Here is a 21444-nt window from a genome sequence, read left to right as displayed (position 1 = left end):
GCCGACTGGAGAAACCTCCCCTCACCTACCCCCCCCACAGAGTGGTGGCCTGGCTGCAAGAATCAATTTTCATTTGAAAACTTAAAGATGTTGGGAGGAGAGGGTGAGAGTGTGAGAGAGAGAGGGAGAGAATGTGAAAGAGAGAGAGAGAGAGGGATCACAGAATCACAGTGCAGAAGAGGCCCTTCGGCCCATCGAGTCTGCACAGACACGTGAGAAACACCTGACCTACCTACCTAATCCCATTTACCAGCACTTGGCACATCATAACATTCAAGGCTATGGGCCAAGTGCTCATCCAGGTACTTTTTAAAGGATGTGAGGCAACCCGCCTCCACCACCCTCCCAGGCAGTGCATTCCAGACTGTCACCACCCTCTGGGTAAAAAAGTTTTCTCTCACATCCCCTCTAAACCTCCTGCCCCTCACCTTGAACTTATGCCCCCTTGTGACTGACCCTTAAACTAAGGGGAACAGCTGCTCCCTGTCCACCCTGTCCATGCCCCTCATAATCTTGTACACCTCGATCAGGTCGCCCCTCGGTCTTCTCTGCTCCAACGAAAACAACCCAAGTTTATCCAACCTCTCTTCATAACTTAAATGTTTCATCCCAGGCAACATCCTGGTGAATCTCCTCTGCACCCTCTCCAGTGCAATCATATCTTTCCTATAATGTGGTGACCAGAACTGCACACAGTACTCCAGCTGTGGCCTCACCAAGGTTCTATACAACTCCAACATGATCTCCCTACTTTTATAATCTATGCCTCATTTGATAAAGGCAAGTATCCCATATGCCTTTTTCACCACCCCACTAACATGCCCCTCCGCCTTCAGAGATCTATGGACATACACACCAAAGTCCCTTTGTTCCTCAGAACTTCCTAGTGCCATGCCGTTCATTGAATGCTTCCTTGTCAAATTACTCCTTCCAAAGTGTATCACCTCACACTTTTCAGGATTAAATTCCATCTACCACTTATCTGCCCATTTGACCATCCCATCTATACCTTCCTGTAGCCCAAGACACTCAACCTCACTGTTAACCACCCGGCCAATCTTTGTCTCATCCGCAAATTTACTAATCCTACCCCTCACATCGTCATCTATGTCGTTTATATAAATGACAAATAATAGAGGACCGAGCACAGATCCCGGTGGTACGCCACTGGACACTGGCTTCCAGTCACTAAAGCATCCTTCTGTCATCACCCTCTGTCTCCTACAACTAAGCCAATTTTGAATCCACCTTATCAAATTACCTTGTATCCCAGGTGCATTTGCCTTCTCTATAAATCTCCCATGTGGGACCTTGTCAAAGGCTTTGCTGAAATCCATATAAACTACATCAACTGCACTACCCTCATCTACACCTGGTCACCTCCTAAAAAAATTCAATCAAACTTGTTAGGCATGACCTCCCTCTGACAAAGCCATGCTGACTATCCCTGATCAAACCTTGCCTCTCTAAGTGGAGATAGATACTCTCCTTCAGAACTTTCTCCAATAGTTTCCCTACCACTGACGTGAGACTCACTGGCCTAAAGTTCCCTGGCTTATCTCTACAACCCTTCTTAAATAGCAGAACCACATTAGCTGTTCTCCAGTCCTCTGGCACCTCCCCTGTGACCTGAGAGGAATTAAAAATTCGGGTCAGAGTCCCTGCAATCTCCTCCCTTGCCTCCCTCAGCAGTCTGGGACACAAATCATCCAGACCTGGAGATTTGTCCACTTTTAAGCCTGCCAATACCTCCAATTCCTTGTCACTCCCTATATCAATTTGCTTCAGAACATTGCAGTCTCTCTCCCCGAGTTCGATACCTTCATCCTCATTCTCTTGGGTGAAGACAGATGTGAAGTATTCATTCAACACTCTAGCGATGTCCTCTGGCTCCACCCATAGATTGCCCCCTTGGTCCCTACTCTTTCCCTGATTATCCCCTTCCCATTGATACATTTATAGAATATCTTAGAATTCTCCCTACTTTTACCAGCCAGATCTTTCTCAAATCCCCTCTTTGCTCTCCTAATTGATTTCTTAAGCTCCACCCTGCACTTTCTGTACTCCACTAATGCCTCTGCTAACTTGCTTTCCTTGTACCTGCTAAAAGCCTCTCTTTTCCTTCTCATCGTAACCTGAATATCTCTGGTTATCCATGGTTCTCTGGGCTTGTTACTCCTTCCTATCACCCTAGAGGGAACATGTTGAGCCTGTACCCTCCCCATTTCCTTTTTGAACACCCCCCACTGCTCCTCTGTAGATTTCCCCACAAGTAGCTGTTCCCAGTCTACCTTGGCCAGATCGTGCCTTATTTTACTAAAATCCACTCTCCCCAATCCAAAACATTTTTTTTGCAATTTGTCAATTTCTTTGTCCATAACAAACTTAAACTGTACTAGGGAGAGTGTTTGAGAGCGAGTGGGAGAGAGAGCATGAGAGGGTGAGTGAGAGAAAAGGTGTCTCCATCTTGAAGCACTCTCTCTATTCCTTAGATAAAAACAAAAAAACTGCGGATGCTGGAAATCCAAAACAAAAACAGAATTACCTGGAAAAACTCAGCAGGTCTGGCAGCATCGGCGGAGAAGAAAAGAGTTGACGTTTCGAGTCCTCATGACCCTTCGACAGAACTTGAGTTCGAGTCCAAGAAAGAGTCAAGTCTTTCTTGGACTCGAACTCAAGTTCTGTCGAAGGGTCATGAGGACTCGAAACGTCAACTCTCTCTATTCCTTACCCTGCCATCACAGCCAGCTGTTCCTCTCAAACTGGAAGGTCTCTGATTGGCCCTCCAGTTTTGAGAACCCGCCCACCAGCCTCACGTGAACAGGGAACCTATCTCCGTGCCAATTAAAGGAATGTCCCTGTGAAGATCCCAATGAGTGAATGTCTCCCCCAGGGAGCGGGTTCGGGACGTGGAAACTGTCCCGACTTCTGTTTTCCATTTCCATCAGGAAAATCCAGCCCCGTGTGTCCAAATTGGGTCGAGGAACAAATAGACAAATCACAAAGTAGCAACGCAGATCAGTAAGGTCATAAGAAAAAGCAAACCATAACACGGATTCATTTCTACAGGGATAGAATTGTAAAGTAGAGAAGTTATTAAACTTGTAGAGAATCTTGGCTAGACCACATTTTGAGTACTGTGAACAGTTCCTTATTCACTAAAGGACATAGAGGCATTGGAGAAGGTGCAAAAAAGCTTTACAAGAATAATACTAAAACTGAGAGGTTATATGTATCAAGAAGATGGGGAGATGGTGGTGTAGTGGTAATATCACAGGACTAGTAATTTAAAGGCCCAGCTAATGCTCTGGGGACACACGTTCAAATTCCACCACAGCAACTTCAATTAAGTTCAATTAATAAAATCTGGAATCACATCTCAGTAACGGTGACAACTATCATGGAATGCCTTTTAGGGAAGGAAATCTGCCATCCTTACCTGGTCTGGCCTACATGTGACTCCAGACTCACAGCAATGTGGCTGACTCTTAACTGCCCTCTGGAATGGCCTCGCAAGCCACTCAGATCAAGGGCAATTAGGATGGGAAACAAATGCTGGTTTTGCCAGAGACACACACATCCCATCAAAAAAGAAAAAATTAACATGCTCTTTTCCCTAGAAACAAGAGAAGACTGGGGGGGTGGGGAGTGACCTAAAAGAGGTCTTTAAGATTAGGAAAGGGTTTGATAGGGTAGACACAGAAAAAGTATCTTGGAGGAGTACAAAACTAGGAGATATCGTGACTCCCCTCCTGACTCCCCAAAGCCTCTCCACCATCTACAAGGCACAAGTCAGGAAGTGTGATGGAATACTCTACACTTGCCTGAATGAGTGCAGCTCCCACAACACTGAAGAAGCTGGACACCATCCAGGGCAAAGCAGCCCACTTGATTGGCACCACACCCACAAACATTCGCTCCCTCCACCACTGATGCACAGTAGCAGCAGTGTGTACCATCTACAAGATGCATTGCAGGAATTCACCAAGGCTCCTTAGACAGCACTTTCCAAACCCACAACCACTACCATCTAGATGGACAAGGGCAACAGATAAATGGGAACACCATCACCTGGAAGTTCCCCTCCATGATACTCACCATGCTGACTTGGAAATATATCTCCGTTCCTTCACTGTCGCTGGGTCAAAATCCTGGAACTCCCTCCCTAACAGCACTGTGGGTGTACCCACACCACATGGACTGCAGTGGTTCAAGAGGGCAGCTCACTACCACCTTCTCAAGGGCAATTGGGGATGGGCAATAAATGCTGGCCCAGCCAGCGAAGCCCACATCCCATGAATGAATAAAATAAAAGTCAGTAATAAATCCAATGGAGAGTTCAAGAGAAACATCTGTATCAAGAGACTGGTGAGAATGTGGAACTCACTACCTCAGGGAATGGTTGAAACTATTAGTATAGATGTATTTAAGGACAAGGTAGATAAAGAAGGGAGAAACGAATAGAAGGGAAATGGTGAGAGACAGATAGCATGGAGCAAACCAGTTAGGCCAAAAGGCCTGTTTCTATGCTGGATGTTTTATGTGAGTATATTTAACACTGAATACAACTTTAGGACCTCCCCAAAAAAATCTTTTCAAACATAGTCACTGTTGTTTTATAGGAAAACACAGCAGAACTGTGGTAACGACTGAATAATTGGTCTTTAGTGATACTGGAAAAACGGTGGTCAAGACACCGAGACAGGCACAGCTCCCCTGCCCTCCTTCGGACAACGCCGCACAAACATACCAATTAGGAGCAGGAGTAGGCCATTCAGCCCCTCGGGCCTGCTCTGCCATTCAGTAAGATCATGCCATGGGATCGTTTACATTAACCTGAGGGCTGAGGGTGCCTCGGTTTAACATTGCATTTGAAACACAGCACCTCCAACAATGCAGAACTCCTTCAGTGCGGCACTGGGAGGGTTAGCCTAGATTTTCCCACCCTTCAGTGGGACTTGAACCCACGGCCCTCTGACTCAGAGACAAGAGTGCCACAAACTGAGGGGAGTTTCAAAGTCGGTGCAGATACAAGGTACCCTGTTCTTCGGCGAGAGTCAACATTCAGTGAGAGGCGGTGCAAAAGAAATCTGCAGAGTGGGGAGGGGGAAATAAAGCAGTATCCCATCACACTCCTGACTTGTGCCTCGTGGATGGTGGGCGGGGAGTCAGGAGGTGAGTCATGACATCCCCACTGAGCAATGGTTAGCGGGACTTGAACCCATGACGCAGCAGGGGTGTGATCTCCTGGCCTGTGAGGAAGGGGCTCAGCAACACCTACTATGGGTTGAAGGAATGGTATTTGCAAAAGGCATCCAGTCCATTCTGCCCAGTAGATGAACACCCCACACAGAGTGGCAACGAGGACCCAGTCCTACAGCAGTCAGAACACAGAATGCAACACGGACGACCAGGCCCAATGGCAAACTATGAACTTCTGGTAATTAGGTGCCAGGGAAAATATCCACCCGAGCTACCATTTCATCGTTTAAAAACCCAAAGTGCTTCTCTTAGGTCCTTCAGGAAAAGGAACCTGCTACCTCTGCCCAGTTAGGCCTCCGGTGACCCTCATGTGTGGTTAACTAAAAAGACCCCAATCACTATTCATTGACACTATTGCTGAATGTGATGCTTCTGCAGTTGAATGGCCGAGACCATTTCCTTCTATGCTCTCTCACACATACACACATGCACACACACACAGTGGCTACTTCAATGAAGCAAAGGAGATCAGAATCGCAATCATCAGAGAGAGAAAGGAGAGAAACGCACAGACTCATTAATGCTGTGGGGCCCTTGACACAGAGAAAACATCCAAGGGCCTTCATGGAGGGCTAATGGTGAGTCAGAGAGGGGAAACGGAGAGGTGGGTTTAAGGAGATGGAGACGTTTAGGGATGGAACAGCAGGGAGTGAGGCCTAGATGGTTGAAAGGCAGTGCTGCCATTGGGAATTGCACTGCTTGAGCTAATGTGTTATCCACCGTCCCTGGAAAAAGTGCCAACCTTCTCCTTACCAACTCGACACCAGCAATTTCGCCCATCATTGCTGGTAGGTGACCCATCCACTGGATGACTCCAGTCATCAACTGCCCTTTTCCCATGTCGATTTGAACAACAGATTTAACTCCCAGGTAGCGATCTGACCGGCTCCCTCCATTTTCCACGAGGTCTCGGTTCAGGCCCTCATGTAGCCAGCCTCCATCCCCCAAGACCTGGCTCTCTCTGGCTGGATTGGAAGAAAGAGAAGAAAAGAAAAATAACCATCGACTCCTCAAGTCAGCCTGTTTAAACTAGCGGGGGTCGAAGGCCACGACCCTAACCTACCCCCGACGACCTTTGGGCCAGTGGTCCTGCATTTCCCTCACACGGGGCGAGCTCCTGACTGGCTTCCCATTTTGCCAATGGGAGCGAGCGAGAGTGAAAAAAATAATTCTAGGGTTGATATTAGGTTGAATCAGGGTCGGTTTGCCAGCCAATCGGCTCTCTTTCCTCCTGTAGTATAAATTGTTGTGATCGTTTGAAATTTGGCATTCTTGTGTTTGTCCCGATGAGCGCGAGGCAAAAAAGCTTCGGCAACATGTTCTTATTCAAGGATTGATAGTATTGATAAATAGTCAAGTGGTATCTGGCACAAGCCTGTCCACCCAGAATTGCTCCCTTGCCTTTTAGCTTTTTTGATGGAGAATATATATTCAGGTTGTCAACGGGCCCATTTGGCATTAACACAACAGCCACAACAGGGCAGGGACCTGAATATCTGGAAATGTGGTGATGCAAGTGTCCTGCATTTCGAATTTTTGACTCTGTTTCATGGCCAGCGGCCAGGGAGTGGCTGATTGGTTGTCGGCGAAGGAGGCCTGCGCCACTAGGCCTGTCGCCAGAGCGAGGAGAGGCCTGGGAGATTAAGCCGTGGCCATGGTCAGGAAGGCATGTGATATTAGGCCACAGAGAAGCAAAGCCTGCGACACCAGGCCGCAACCAGAGGGAGGATGGGCCTGCAGTGCTCATCTAACTGCATTGGCTATTCTCGCTTCCTTCAGCTGCCCTGAGGTATTGCCTTTCAAGCCCTTATATCTAGATAGCTTCTAAAAGTATGAGACTCGCTGCCCAACTTGCATATATAAATAACTAATCTCCCTCTAGAGAGCAGGTTAGTCATCCCCACACTATCCACCTCCCTCATAACCAGATACCAGAGGTTGGTTTCAAGTTTTTGACATTATAATCCTGTTCTGCACCCCTCTCTCCGATTTGTGGAGGGAATTACAAATCTCCGAATATTTCTGACCTAATATTGGACTGTAAAGGTCAGCACCATGAGCTGCTTTCCACCCAACCACAGGGACCACATTCAGGGTTACGTTGATATAAATACACTCCCAGGCACAACCCAATTGAACCATAACCGACCGCTCCCTGTGGCAAAGCATTCCAGCCTCCCTCATTCCGTCCCTGTGAAGAAAAGTGTGAGGGTGGAGTCAATAATTATGTGGCTTGATGTTTGTCACATTTCCATTGGACACAGCCTTCCCACACACTTTTGCAGAAATGCTCACCAGAGCAAGCTTCTTTCATGGGATGTGAGTTGTCACCAACAGGACCAGCATTTGTTGCCCATCTGTAATTGCCCTCGAACTGAGTGGCTCGCTAGGGCAATTAAGAGTCAAACACACATGTGTGTCTGGAGACAGATGTTAAACCAGACAAGGTATGGACGGCGGATTCCCAGAATGGGTTTTTTTTAAACGACAATTGACGATAGTTGTCATGGTCACCATTACTGAGACTAGCTTTATATTCCAGATTTATGAATTGAATTTAAATCCCACCGGCTGCCGTGGTGGGATTTGAACCCCTGTCCCCAGAGTATTAGTCTGGGTCTTATTGGTTCAATGACGTTGCCACTACACCATCACCTCTCCCTTTTATAGAAAGGCAAACCAATAAGGCAAAGCAAAATGCTACGGCCATTGGAAATCTAAAATAACAACAGAAAACATGGGAAATACTCAATAGGTCAGAGAAAAACAAAACGTTTTTATCTTAGTCTTTTTTTTTGCTTTCAAGCGGTAGCTGTTCATCGTTCTGTCACTCGTACCTCCTCTGGGCACATCTTTTGTTTCTTTACTTGTTCCAATCCCACTCCCTTTGGCCCTACACAAGCAACACTCTTGTTATCTAATCTCTCCTGCCTTCCATCCTTTCACAGCTCTTCATTTTTGTTTCTTTTCACCCGCTTAAGATCTATTACATCCCTAACTTTTTCCCAGTTCTGAAGAAAGCTTGGAGAGAGACTGGGGCAGTAGGATTCATTTTAGGTATGGGGACCACTACAAACACTCCTAGGGCAGGTACAGCGCGGGGTTAGATACAGAGTAAAGCTCCCTCTACACTGTCCCCATCAAACACACCCAGGGCAGGTACAGCACGGGGTTAGATACAGAGTAAAGCTCCCTCTACACTGTCCCCATCAAACACTCCCAGGACAGGTACAGCGGGGAGTTAGATACAGAGTAAAGCTCCCTCTACACTGCCCACATCAAACACTCCCAGGGCAGGTACAGCGGGGTTAGATACAGAGTAAAGCTCCCTCTACACTGCCCACATCAAACACTCCCAGGGCAGGTATAGCACGGGGTTAGATACAGAGTAAAGCTCCCTCTACACTGTGCCCATCAAACACTCCCAAGGACAGGTACAGCACGGGGTTAGGTACAGAGTAAAGCTCCCTCTATACCATCCCCATCAAACACTCTCAGGACAGGTACAGCACGGGGTTAGATACAGAGTAAAGCTCCCTCTACACTGTCCCCATCAAACACTCCCAGGGCAAGTACAGCACGGGGTTAGATACAGAGTAAAGCTCCCTCTACACCATCCCCATCAAACACTCCCAGGACAGGTACAGCACGGGGTTAGATACAGAGTAAAGCTCCCTCTACACTGTCCCCATCAAACTCTCCCAGGACAGATACAGCATGGGGTTAGATACACAGTAAGGCTCCCTCTACATTGACCCCATCAAACACTCCCAGTGCAGGTACAGCACAGGGTTAAATACAGAGTAAAGCTCCCTCTACACTGTGCCCATCAAACACTCCCAGGGCAGGTACAGCACGGGGTTAGATACAGAGTAAAGCTCCCTCTACACTGTCCCCATCAAACACTCCCAGGACAGGTACAGCACGGGTTAGATACAGAGTAAATCTCCCTCTACACTGTCCCCATCAAACACTCCCAGGACAGGTACAGCACGGGGTCAGATACACGCAGTGAGAGGACATCACCTCTAGGAGGCAGCGTCATGGATGAACTCAATGTAAAACAATGGCAACACGAGCAATAGGAAGAATGTTCTGAGGACCTGGGGGGGTTTTTTTGAGACAATTAGAAAAAAAAGCTTGTATTTACATAACAAAAGCAACCTGCATTTATGTAGCACCTCTGAAACATGTCCCAAGGTGCTTCACAGTTGTGCAAGTACAGTGAGGCAATGAAAGGGAGATCAAAAGCTTGGTCAAAGGGTAAGTTTTAAGGAGGGCAGAGAGACAGGTTGAGAAGTGGAGGATACAAGATCCAGGGTGAGATGCTGGTGTATGGTAATATCACTGGACTAGTAATCCAGGGGCCCGGGCTAATTCTCACACGGGGTCAAATCCCATCACAGCTGCTGGTGGAACTTAAACCAAATTAATAAAATCTGGAATTAAAAGCTAGCCTCAGTAATGGTGAACATGAAACTATCATCGATTGTTGTTAAAACCCATCTGGGTCACTAATGTCCCTTTAGGGGAGGAAATCTGCTGTCCTTACCCCAGCCTGGCCTACGTGTGAATCCTCTGAAACGGCAACTAGATTTGGGGTAACAAATGCCGGCGATGCCCATATCCTATGAGAGAATAAAAACCAAAGACACCAGGGTGGCTGAGAACTTGGTTGCCGCTGGTAGAGAGAAAACTGGGTGGGAGATGGGGAGTTTGCAGGCGAAAGTTACAGGGACATGGCTATGGTTAGATCTTCAACGTGAGGACGGGAGTTTTAAACTGGAGGCCGAGAGCCAATATAGTTCAGCAAGGAGAGGGTTAATGGGCCATGGGCCAGGAACTGAGTAATGGATCGGGCGGACAATGGGGTCAAAAGGGTCCCAGGGAAAATAACTGGAGTCAAGGGGCCAGCGGGGTTTTGAATGAGGAGGATGGATAATGTGTGTGGAATAGTAATTTCTCTTCATAGCCAATGGAATATTGTAACATGGCCACAGTTGTTAGTGAGGCAAATTGATAAACCATCTTCTAACAGGAAGCACTGAGGTGGCAGATTGGAGCTACTGTGCACACCTTGTCCCTGGGCAGAGGGTGCCCCTGGGCAGAGACCACAGCAACAGCCAGGAGAAATCGAGTGTGCCAGCCTAACGTCCCTCTCTCGGGTATCATCCGAGATCGGTCCCAACTCCCCTCCCCGACCACCCCCTTTGACGCTTCATCAAGACTCACAGGTACTCCGCCGGATGCTCCCGACAGTTAGAAGCATGTTTTCCTTTATTATGGAATGCAGCGGCACCCTCAGTGGCATCTTCGGTTCCTCTCCGTTCACCTGGTCCTGCAACAGAGTGAAGCAACCCTCAGCTTGGACATCCACACACCAAAGGCGACGCTCGCTGATGAAAGCACTGCCTCGGAGAGCCAAAAGAGTGAAGGGAATAAAGAGAGGGGAAGAGAATAGGAGAAAAGGAGGGTGCGGCGGGGGGGTGGGGGGGGGGGGGAACTTAATTGTCTGTCAAATGCCTCTAGGGTAGGCAGGTTCCAGCTCCCCCTGGTGTACACAGCAAGCTCCCACATACAGCAATTCAGGTAATTATGGGGAGAAACACTAGCCAAGACATCAGGAGAGCTCCCACGCCCTGGGATCCTTTAGGAGAGGGCAAATGGGGCCTCGGTTCAACATCTCAGCCGAAATATGGCACCTCCGGCGGCGTAGTACTTCCTCAGTACCGCGCGCGGTGGGATTTTCAGCCTAGATTCTGAGCTCGGGTGTCTTGGAGTGGGACTTGAATTCACAACCTTCTGACTCACAGGTGAGGGCGCCACCCACACAGCCACAACTGAAAGGGAGTGTACGAGGGGAGTCATGCTCGACTGAGCTTTGTCCCTCCCAACCTGCCACCACCCGCCACCCACCACACCCCCCCGCACCAGAGATTGAGTATTGACATCGCTGTGTCAGGAAAGGAGTTGGAGAGGGGTAGAATTTACAGAAGGATTCAAAGCCAATTGTCAACTTTACCTCAGAGCTTCTCAGGACCGAACTCACGACCGAAACTACAGCACAGTCCCCCGACAATAGCAGGATTTTAATCGCCCGGTATGTGGAGGATAGTTTATGTCGTTTATGAAATCAATCCCGGTATGCGAGGTCCTCTAGGTGTGATTGGCAGGGGAAATTAACCAATTGCCTCCATTCTAGCTGGGACTTGGGCTGCCCTAACACTGCCTGATAAAAAAGACCATTAGCCGACGCCACGGTTTCACTCACTGATTCGAGGTTGACCAGTACCGCCAAGCCCCCATCCATGAACCCCATCACCGTCCCCCCTTTCATTTCCTCTTCGACGCAGACGACCACCCGGTCTCCAGTGTTCACGGAGCGATCTACCCGCACGTCGTGGGTCTTCACACCTCCCGCCTCCCCGAAGCTCCATCGCAGCGTGACCTTGTTAAACGGCACGAAGATGCCGCACCCCTTCTTGCAGTGGAAGTACTGCTGCTCGCCAAACTTTCCGTCATCTTGGTCCTCTGCTTCCCCCTCCACCTGCAACGGGGAGGAATTAAAATAGAAGGGAAGAGGAGAAGGGGGGTGGGAGCAGGAGGGAGGCGGTGAGTAGGAGGGGAGGCAAAGCGACAGTTTGTTGATAAAAGAGACCGATGACGCTCAGTGATCTTGCTGAAATGAAAATGGAGGGAGCGCTATTCCGGTAATATCCCTAACTTACAACAGCACTTTAAAAAAAAATGCATTATTAGAACACACTTTAAATGGGGAATATCTGTACTGGGTTCTCAGGAGTGAGTTACAGACTGCAATCTAATCGAGGGGTTCGGGGGCTTTATATACAGAATAACAGATACCCGGGAGTGAGTTACAGACTGGAATCTAATCGAGGGGTTCAGGGGGTTTATATATAGAATAATGGATACCAGGAAGTGAGTTACAAACTGGAATCTAATTGAGGGGTTCGGGGGATTTATATATAGAATAACAGATACCCGGGAGTGAGTTACAAACTGGAATCTAATCGAGGGGTTCGGGGGGGTTTATGTATAGAATAATGGATACCCAGGAGTGAGTTACAGACTGCAATCTAATCGAGGGGTTCAGGGGGTTTATATACAGAATAACAGATACCCGGGAGTGGGTTACAGACTGGAATCTAATCGAGGGGTTCAGGGGGTTTATATATAGAATAATGAATACCAGGAAGTGAGTTACAAACTGGAATCTAATCGAGGGGTTCGGGGGGTTTATATATAGAATAACAGATACCCGGGAGTGAGTTACAGACTGGAATCTAATCGAGGGGTTCGGGGTGGTTTATATATAGAATAACAGATACCTGGGTGGAATCTAATTGAGGGGTTCGGGGGATTTATATATAGAATAATAGATACCCAGGAGTGAGTTACAAACTGGAATCTAATCGAGGAGTTCAGGGGGGTTTATATATAGAATAACAGATACCCGGGAGTGAGTTACAAACTGGAATGTAATCGAGGGGTTCGGGAGGGTTTATATATAGAATAACAGATACCTGGGAGTGAGTTACAGACTGGAATCTAATCGAGGGGTTTAGGGCGGTTTATGTATAGAATAACAGATGCCTGGGAGTGAGTTACAGACTGGAATCTAATCGAGAGGTTCAGGGGATTTATATATAGAATAACAGATACCCAGGAGTGAGTTACAAACTGGAATCTAATCGAGGGGTTCAGGGGGTTTATATATAGAATAATGGATACCAGGAAGTGAGTTACAAACTGGAATCTAATTGAGGGGTTCGGGGGGGTTTATATATAAAATAACAGATACCTGGGAGTGAGTTACAGACTGGAATCTAATCAAGAGGTTTGGGGTGGTTTATATATAGAATAGCAGATACCCGGGAGTGAGTTACAGACTGGAATCTAATTGAGGGGTTCGGGGGATTTATATAAAGAATAACAGATACCCGGGAGTGAGTTACAGACTGGAATCTAATTCTGGAGTTTGGGGGGGGGTTTATATATAAAATAACAGATACCCAGGAGTGAGTTACAGACTGGAATCTAATCGAGGGGTTCAGGTGGTTTATATATAGAATAACTGATACCCAGGAGTGAGTTACAGACTGGAATCTAATCGAGGGTTCGGGGTGGTTTATATATAGAATAACAGATACCCGGGAGTGAGTTACAGACTGGAATCTAATCGAGGGGTTCAGGTGGTTTATATATAGAATAACAGATACCCGGGAGTGAGTTACAGACTGGAATCTAATCGAGAGAGTCGGGGGATTTATATATAGAATAACAGATACCCAGGAGTGAGTTACAGACTGGAATCTAATCGAGGGGTTCGGGGTGGTTTATATATAGAATAACAGATACCCGGGAGTGAGTTACAGACTGGAATCTAATTCTGGAGTTTGGGGGGGGTTTATATATAGAATAACAGATACCCGGGAGTGAGTTACAGACTGGAATCTAATCGAGGGGTTCGGGGTGGTTTATATATAGAATAACAGATACCCGGGAGTGAGTTACAGACTGGAATCTAATCGAGGGGTTCGGGGTGGTTTATATATAGAATAACAGATACCCAGGAGTGAGTTACAGACTGGAATCTAATCGAGAGGTTTGGGGGATTTATATATAGAATAACAGATACCCAGGAGTGAGTCACAGACTGGAATCTAATCGAGGGGTTCGGGGTGGTTTATATATAGAATAACAGATACCCGGGAGTGAGTTACAGACTGGAATCTAATCGAGGGGTTCGGGGTGGTTTATATATAGAATAACAGATACCCGGGTGTGAGTTACAGACTGGAATCTAATCGAGGGGTTCGGGGTAGTTGATATATAGAATAACAGATACCTGGGTGTGAGTTACAAACTGGAATCTAATCGAGGGGTTTGGGGTGGTTTATATATAGAATAACAGATACCCGGGAGTGAGTTACAGACTGGAATCTAATCGAAAGGTTCGGGGTGGTTTATATATAAAATAATGAGTATTCGAAAGGGACACTTTGTTGCACCTTCCGTGAAGCCTACCTGTAACTCAATTCCAAAGAATGTTCCGGAAAGCTTCGGCATGTCGCATATGCTTCCGATGTACCTGACGATCCCAGGCAGTGACTTGGATTTGTACTCGACAGTCACTAGGTCCAGTTGGCGGATCTGCCGTGCGTTTTCCAACATCTCCTTCTCCAGGTAGAGGCTGAAGCGGCGAGCGGACGGGCTGACTGCTTGGAGCAAGCCCGCCTCCTGCTGGCTCAGCTGGTGCAGGCTGTCCACCTCCAGGGCGAGGTGCACATCTGCCTCCACCAGGTGGAACTTCAGTTTGCGGCCAGGTGCCTGAGGCTCGGCCTGCATCTCCTTCAGGTAGTCAGTCTCGGCAATAAGGGCAATATTCCCGGCAGGAAAGACACGGTCGTTGACAGGCAAGTCTTCCATTAAAATGAAGTAGAGGTATTTAGTCTCTTTCTTACTGGGGAAGAACATCACGGCTTTGTAAAATCAGTTACAAAAATCCTGAAGAATAGAAGAGAAACAGTTAAGAGATGGGGGCGGGGGTTGTGGGAGGGTGGGGTTGACAGGGAATAAAATGAATATTTTCTCTTGGGTCTGTTGTTCTCACTGGAGAAATTTAACTTTGACTCTCTGGATAAAGGTCACAGCCTTCAATCCAGCCAATACTACAGGGATTGAGAGTCTGTCTGTCTGTCACTGTCTGTGTCTGACTATCTGTCCCCTGTCATTGTTGCCTATCTCTCGATCCATCTCTGCGTCCGTTCTCCATCTGCCTCTCTGTTGCCTGAGACTCTGTCTGACTGTTGCCTCTCTCTCGTCATCTGTGTCCATTGTTTATCTGCCTGCCTTTATGTTTCTGTCCACAGGTTTCTCTCTCTCTGTCTCTGTGTGTCTGTCCCGCTCCCTGTCTCTCTCTCTCTCTCTCTGTGGGAAGAAAAGTAGAATATTATTTATCTCCCGCGCATCCGCCCTCACGCCTTCTCCTCCCTCCCAGAAACATGATAGGGTCCCCCTTGTCTTCACTTATCACCCCACCAGCCTCCGCATTCAAAGGATCATCCTCCGCCATTTCCGCCAACTCCAGCATGATGCCACCACCAAACACATCGTCCCTTCACCCCCCGTCAGCATTCCGTAGGGATCGTTCCCTCCGGGACACCCTGGTCCACTCCTCCATCACCCCCTACTCCTCAACCCCCTCCTATGGCACCTCACCATGCCCACGCAAAAGATATAACACCTGCCCCTTCATTTCCTCTCTCCTCACCATCCAAGGGCCCAAACACTCCTTTCAAGTGAAGCAGCATTTCACTTGCTTTTCCCCCAACTTAGTCTACTGCATTCGTTGCTCCCAATGTGGTCTCCTCTACATTGGAGAGACCAAACGTAAACTGGGCAACCCCTTTGTAGAACACCTGCGGTCTGTCCGCAAGAATGACCCAAACCTCCCTGTCGCTTGCCATTTTAACACTCCACCCTGCTATCTTGCCCACATGTCTGTCCTTGGCTTGCTGCATCGTTCCAGTGAAGCCCAACGCACACTGGAGGAACAGCACCTCATCTTCCGACTAGGCACTTTACAGCCTTCCGGACTGAATACTGAATTCATCAACTTTAGATCTTGAACTCCCTCCTCCATCCCCGCCCCCTTTCCGTTTCTTCCCCCTTCCTTTTGTTTTTTCCAATAAATTATATAGATTTTTCTTTTCCCACCTATTTCCATTATTTTTAAATCTTTTATGCTCCACCCACCGCCACTAGAGCTATACCTTGAGTGCCCTACCATCCATTCTTAATTAGCACATTCGTTTAGATATCACCACCTTCAACACCTCTGTGTTCTTTTGTCTGTGACATCTTTTGATGATCTGCTTCTATCACTGCTTGCTTGTCCCTACAACCACACCCCCCCACCACCCAACCAACCTCCCCCCCCCACACTAAACCAGCTTATATTTCACCCCTTCCTTGGATTCACCTAGTTCTGCTGAAGGGTCATGAGGACTTGAAACATCAACTCTTTTTTTCTCCGCCGAGGCTGCCAGACCTGCTGAGTTTTTCCAGGTAATTCTGTTTTTGTTTAGAATATTATTTAAATGGAGAGAGACTGCAGAATGCTGCGGTGTAGAGGGATCCAAGTGTTTTCATACATGAATCACAAAGTTCACATGCAAGTAGTTAGGAAGGCAAATGGAATGTTGGCATTTATTGCAAGGGGAGATGGAGAATGAAAGTAGGAAAATCTTTCTACAACTGTACAAGGCATTGGTGACCTGGAGTACCATGTACAGTTTTTGTTCCCCTTACTTACGAAGGGATTTTACTTTCATTGGAAGCAGTTCAGAGAAGGTTCACCAGGCTGATTTCTGGGATGAAGAAAGGTCCTATTGGAGTTTAGAAGAATGAGAGGCGATCTTATTCAAACATAGAGGGTTTAGTAATCCAGAGACCCAGGGTAATGCCCTGGGGACCCAGGTTCGAATCCTGCCACGGCAGATGGTGGAATTTGAATTCAATAAAAACCTGGAATTAAAAATCCAACGATGACCATGAAACCAATCGTCGATTGTTGTTAAAACCCACCTGGTTCACTAGTGCCCTTTAGGGAGGGAAACCTGCCATCCTTACCTGGTCTGGCCTACATGTGACTCCAGACCCAATGTGGTTGACTCTTAATTGACCTCTGAAATGGTCCAACAAGCCACTTGGTTGTCTCAAAGCCCAAAAGGAATGAAACTGGATGGACCACTTGGCATCGACCCAGGTACAGGAAAAGACAATGGCAACCTCAGCCCTGTCGACCCTGCAAAGTCCTCCTTACTAACATCTGGGGGCTTGTGCCAAAATTGGGAGAGCTGTCTCACAGAATAGTCAAACAACAGCCTGTCATAGTCATCCTCACTGAATCATATCTTACAGATAATGTCCCAGGCACCACCATCACCATCCCTGGGTATGTCCTGTCCCACCGACAGGGCAGACCCAGCAGAGGTGGCAGCACAGTGGTTTACAGTCGGGAGGGAGTTTCCCTGGGAGCCCTCAACTTCGACTCCATGAAGTCTCATGGCATCAGGTCAAACATGGGGCAAAGAAACCTCCTGCTGATTACCACGTACCACCCACCCTCCCCCGCCCCACCCAACCCCCAGTGACCCCCACTGATCCCATGAACCAATTTTTTTAAACTATCATCGATTGTTGTAAAAACCCATCTGGTTCACTAATGTCCTTTAGGGAAGGAAATTTGCTGACTTACCTGGTCTGGCCTACCAGTGACTCCAGACCCACAGCAATGTGGTTGACTCTTAACTGCCCTCTGAAGTGGCCTAGCAAGTCATTCAGTTCAAGGGCAATTAGGGATGGGCAACAAATGCTGGCCTTGCCAGCGACGCCCACATCCCATGAAAGAATTTGTTTAAAACTTGAGCTGCCCCCTGATGACACGAAGACTCAACCATGCAGTGTGGCCCTGGAGTCACATGCAAGGACGGCCAGGGAAGAGGAGTGGGGGGGGGGGAGACAGGTTTCCTTCCCTCAAGGCCATCGTGAGGCAGCTTCTTGACCACTTTTTTGGTTCTAACAGAAGTTGTTCAATTCAGTTTCCCAACTTGTCATGACCTCATCCTCTGATTCGCTGGTTCAGGACCACACGTGTGTATAACGATGGCTCAGAGGATAGTGCAGTTGCTGATGAATCGCAAGGTTGTGGGTTCAAGTCCCACTCCAAAGACTTGAGCACAAAATCCAAGCTGACAATCCAGTGCAGCACCTGAAGGGGTGCTGCACTGTTGGAGGTACCGTCTTTCACATGAGACATTAAACTGAGGCTGTGTCTGCCCTCTCAAGTGGATGTAAAAGATCCCAGGGGGCTATTTTGAAGAAGAGGAGGTGAGTTCTCCCCACTGTTCTGGCCAATATTTATCCCTCAACCATCATCACAAAAACAGATTATTCTGTCATGACAACATTGTTGCGGGATCTTGCTATGTACAAATGGGCTGCCACGTTACAACAGTGACTACACTTTCGACGGCTGCGATTCATTTTAGCACATCCCAAGGTTGTGAAAGGAGCTATGTCACAGCCATTTTGTACACAGCAAGATCCCACAACAATCTTATTAGGACTAGATAATCTGGCCTAATGATAAAAGTCTTTCTTAGTAACAAACATTCCTCCTTTAAGACTCTCCTCAAGATCAATCTTATAGTCACCCGCCCTAATATCACCTTATTTTGGCTGGGTGTGCCTTTCTATCATTGATAATCACTCCCATGAAACCATTTCCAATGGTCCCCTACATTAAAGATGCTATATAAATGCAAGTTGTTGTTTTACTGCACCACCTATAAGAACTGAAGGGTCTAGAATTCAGTAATTTTTCAGTTGGAACTCTTTCCAGGTATAAAAATAGAAAGTGCTGAGATTGTACATGAGGTTAACCCACATCTGTGAGAGGTTTAATGGTTCAGGGTGGGAGCCTCTCTGATTGAAGGTTCCCTGTCTGTTTCACTGCAATGTGGTGACACAGGGGTCTAAATTCCAACAATGATGGCACTTCATGGGCTGCCAAGTACTTTGCAACATCCAGAGGCCAGAGAAGGTTCTGTACAACCACAAGCCCCTTCTCCGACATATCAAAGCTGAGACTGGATGAACACTTGAAGGGAAATAATTTTACGAGACTACAGTGAAACAGCCAGGGAGTGGGATTAACTGGAAAGCTCTACCAAAGAACTAGCACGAGGATGATGATGGGCAGATTGGCCTCTTTCTCCTATTTTGAGATTCAAAGTGCACTACCAATCAATGGGCAGCATATGCACCTCTGGGTCACAAGGTTCCGGGTTCAAGTCCCACTCCAGGACTTGAGCACAAAATCCAGGCTGACCCTCCCAGTGCAATACCGAGAGGGTGCCACACTGTCAGAGGTGCCATCTTCCATACGAGACGTTAAACCAAGGCCTCTCTCAGATGGATATAAAAGATCGCACGGCACTATTCTTCTTTTTAATATTCATTCATTTAATATTATCCATAATACATTAAAGTGACTTGCATTTTTATAGCACCTTTTCACTGCAGGATGTCCCAAAGGGTATCACAGCTAATTTTGAAGTGTAATCACTGCTGTAATGTATGAAACACGACAGCCATTTGCACATAGCAAGATCCCACCATTGGCTATGTTATACAATGGAATGTGGGCTTCACTGCCTAGGCCAGCATTTATTGCCCATCCCTAGTTGCCCTTGAGAAGGCAGTGGTGAGCTGCTGCCTTCTTCAACCACATGTAGGTACACCCACTGTGCTGTTAGGAAGGGAGTTCCAGGATTTTGACCCAGTGACAGTGAAGGAACGGCGATATATTTCCAAGTCAGGATGGTGACTCCAGGTGGTGGTGTTCCCATCTACCTGCTGCCCTTGTCCTTCTAGATGGTAGTGGTCTTGGGTTTGGAAGGCGCTGTCGAAGGCACCTTTGAAGAAGGGCAAGGAAGTTCTCACCTATGTCCTGGCAAATACTTACCCCTTAACCAACATTGCTAAAAAAAATCCTGGCCATTGTATAACATAGCCAATGGTGGGATCTTGCTATGTGCAAATGGCTGTCGTGTTTCATACATTACAGCAGTGATTACACTTCAAAATTAGCTGTGATACCCTTTGGGACATCCTGCAGTGAAAAGGTGCTATAAAAATGCAAGTCACTCTAATGTATTATGGGTAAACTCAGAATCACACAGCGCAGGCGGCCATTCAGCCCATCATGTCCCTGCCAGCTCTATTAAATCATGCCATTGTCCCTAGCTGCTCTTTCCCCTCAACCCTGCAGACTTTGCTCATTTTTTTTTTAAAGTTACTACTTGATCCGTTTTCTCTTCTCTTCCAAGCAGTGTATTCGAGATCACAATAACTCACCAATAAAAATTAATCTCGCCCGCAGGTTTGAAGATAATAAAACGAAACTGAAAGTGAAAAACAATTGCTGCAGCAGATTGACCTGTTCTGATGGTTCCAAACTCGCTCATCTCTCCCACAGATGCTGCCAGACCTGCAACGCATTTTAGGTTTTCATTCCTTAAAGATGAACTCTTCCTAACTCTTGCTGAGTGTTAGCAGTATATCCTGTGCTGTCCTGACTGATCTGCAGTGTTTACCTGGGCCAGGAGCTGAGGTGAAACGATGGGTGATGTCCAAATGTTGCACTTTTGGTCCCCTGTGTTACTCTGTATCCCCCACGCTTGGATACAGCAGAGAGCTGGTGTCTGCCGGAGCTGCTCCTGTCTCAGCTGTTCAAACTGGATTGTATTATTTCAATGTCTGTCGATCTGTCTCTCTTCCTCCTGCGGTTCACTCGCTGCTTCCGCCTTTTGGGGGGATTTAAAACACTGACAGATCCCTGGTCACAAAGAGAGAGAGAGAGAGAGTGAGCTGTTAGGCAATGATGCAGATCATCTCCCTCTGTAGGTCGGAGGTTTAAACGCCTGCCGGCCGGAAAGCTCCAAAAGCAGCACCAATCAGACCAAAATCAACCTCACGCTCCCATAAACCCCACCCTAACACTATCCAAACTGGCTCAAACCCATCCCAAACCACCCTCAACACCAACCCAAGCTAGCACAAAACTACAAGACACCTCCACGCATGCGCCATCTCTACAGCAACACTCTATTCCAACACTCTGGACTGCAGAATATCAGGTCCTGGGCACTTATCAACTTTCAGTCCCATTAATTTCTCCAACACAACCTTCTTACCCATACTAATTTCCTTCAACTCCTCATTTTCCCCGAGTCACTTGGATCTCTAAATCTGGGAGATTTCCTGTATCTTCCTCAGTGAAAAGAGACACAAAGTATTCATCTAGCTTCTCTGCCAATTCACTATTCCCCATTCATATTTTATTCTCCCTTTCTATACCAGTTTCTTGGTCTTCCTTTGCTGTCTTCGAAAAACCTCCCAATCCTCAGGTTTACTACTACTTCTGGCACCTTTATCAGCCTTTTCTTTCAATCTTATACAAACCCCAACTTCCTTTGTCAGCCATGGTTGATTGACTTTTTTGGGGTTTTGCACCTTGAAGGAATGTATAGGTGCTGTAAGCTATGTAATAGTTCTTTGAAGACTATCCATTGCATATGTACGGTCATATCG

General features: G+C 47.2%; 1 protein-coding gene across 3 annotated transcripts in view; it reads right to left on the bottom strand.

The window, feature by feature from the left end:
• cyldl (cylindromatosis (turban tumor syndrome), like) overlaps nt 1–20691 on the bottom strand; it is a 45324-nt gene extending 24633 nt beyond the window's left edge. The window contains exons 1-5 of one of the 3 annotated variants that reach the window (XM_041184879.1): nt 20448–20691; nt 14311–14790; nt 11534–11809; nt 10495–10600; nt 6016–6227 (exon numbers count right to left, since the gene is read on the bottom strand). In XM_041184879.1, coding sequence (XP_041040813.1) covers nt 6016–6227; nt 10495–10600; nt 11534–11809; nt 14311–14760 — 1044 coding nt within the window. In that variant the 5' untranslated portion in view covers nt 14761–14790; nt 20448–20691. Of the gene's footprint in view, nt 1–6015; nt 6228–10494; nt 10601–11533; nt 11810–14310; nt 14791–20208; nt 20405–20447 lie in introns of those variants that run through there. The other 2 variants (XM_041184880.1, XM_041184881.1) reach the window with 2 other exon arrangements.
• Between the last annotated feature and the right edge of the window lie 753 nt (nt 20692–21444).

The sequence above is a fragment of the Carcharodon carcharias genome, chromosome 3 (assembly GCF_017639515.1).
Source record: "Carcharodon carcharias isolate sCarCar2 chromosome 3, sCarCar2.pri, whole genome shotgun sequence".
Lineage (NCBI taxonomy): Eukaryota > Metazoa > Chordata > Chondrichthyes > Lamniformes > Lamnidae > Carcharodon > Carcharodon carcharias.
Note: the sequence above shows the minus strand (reverse complement) of the source record. Positions and strands in the feature narration are given on the sequence as shown.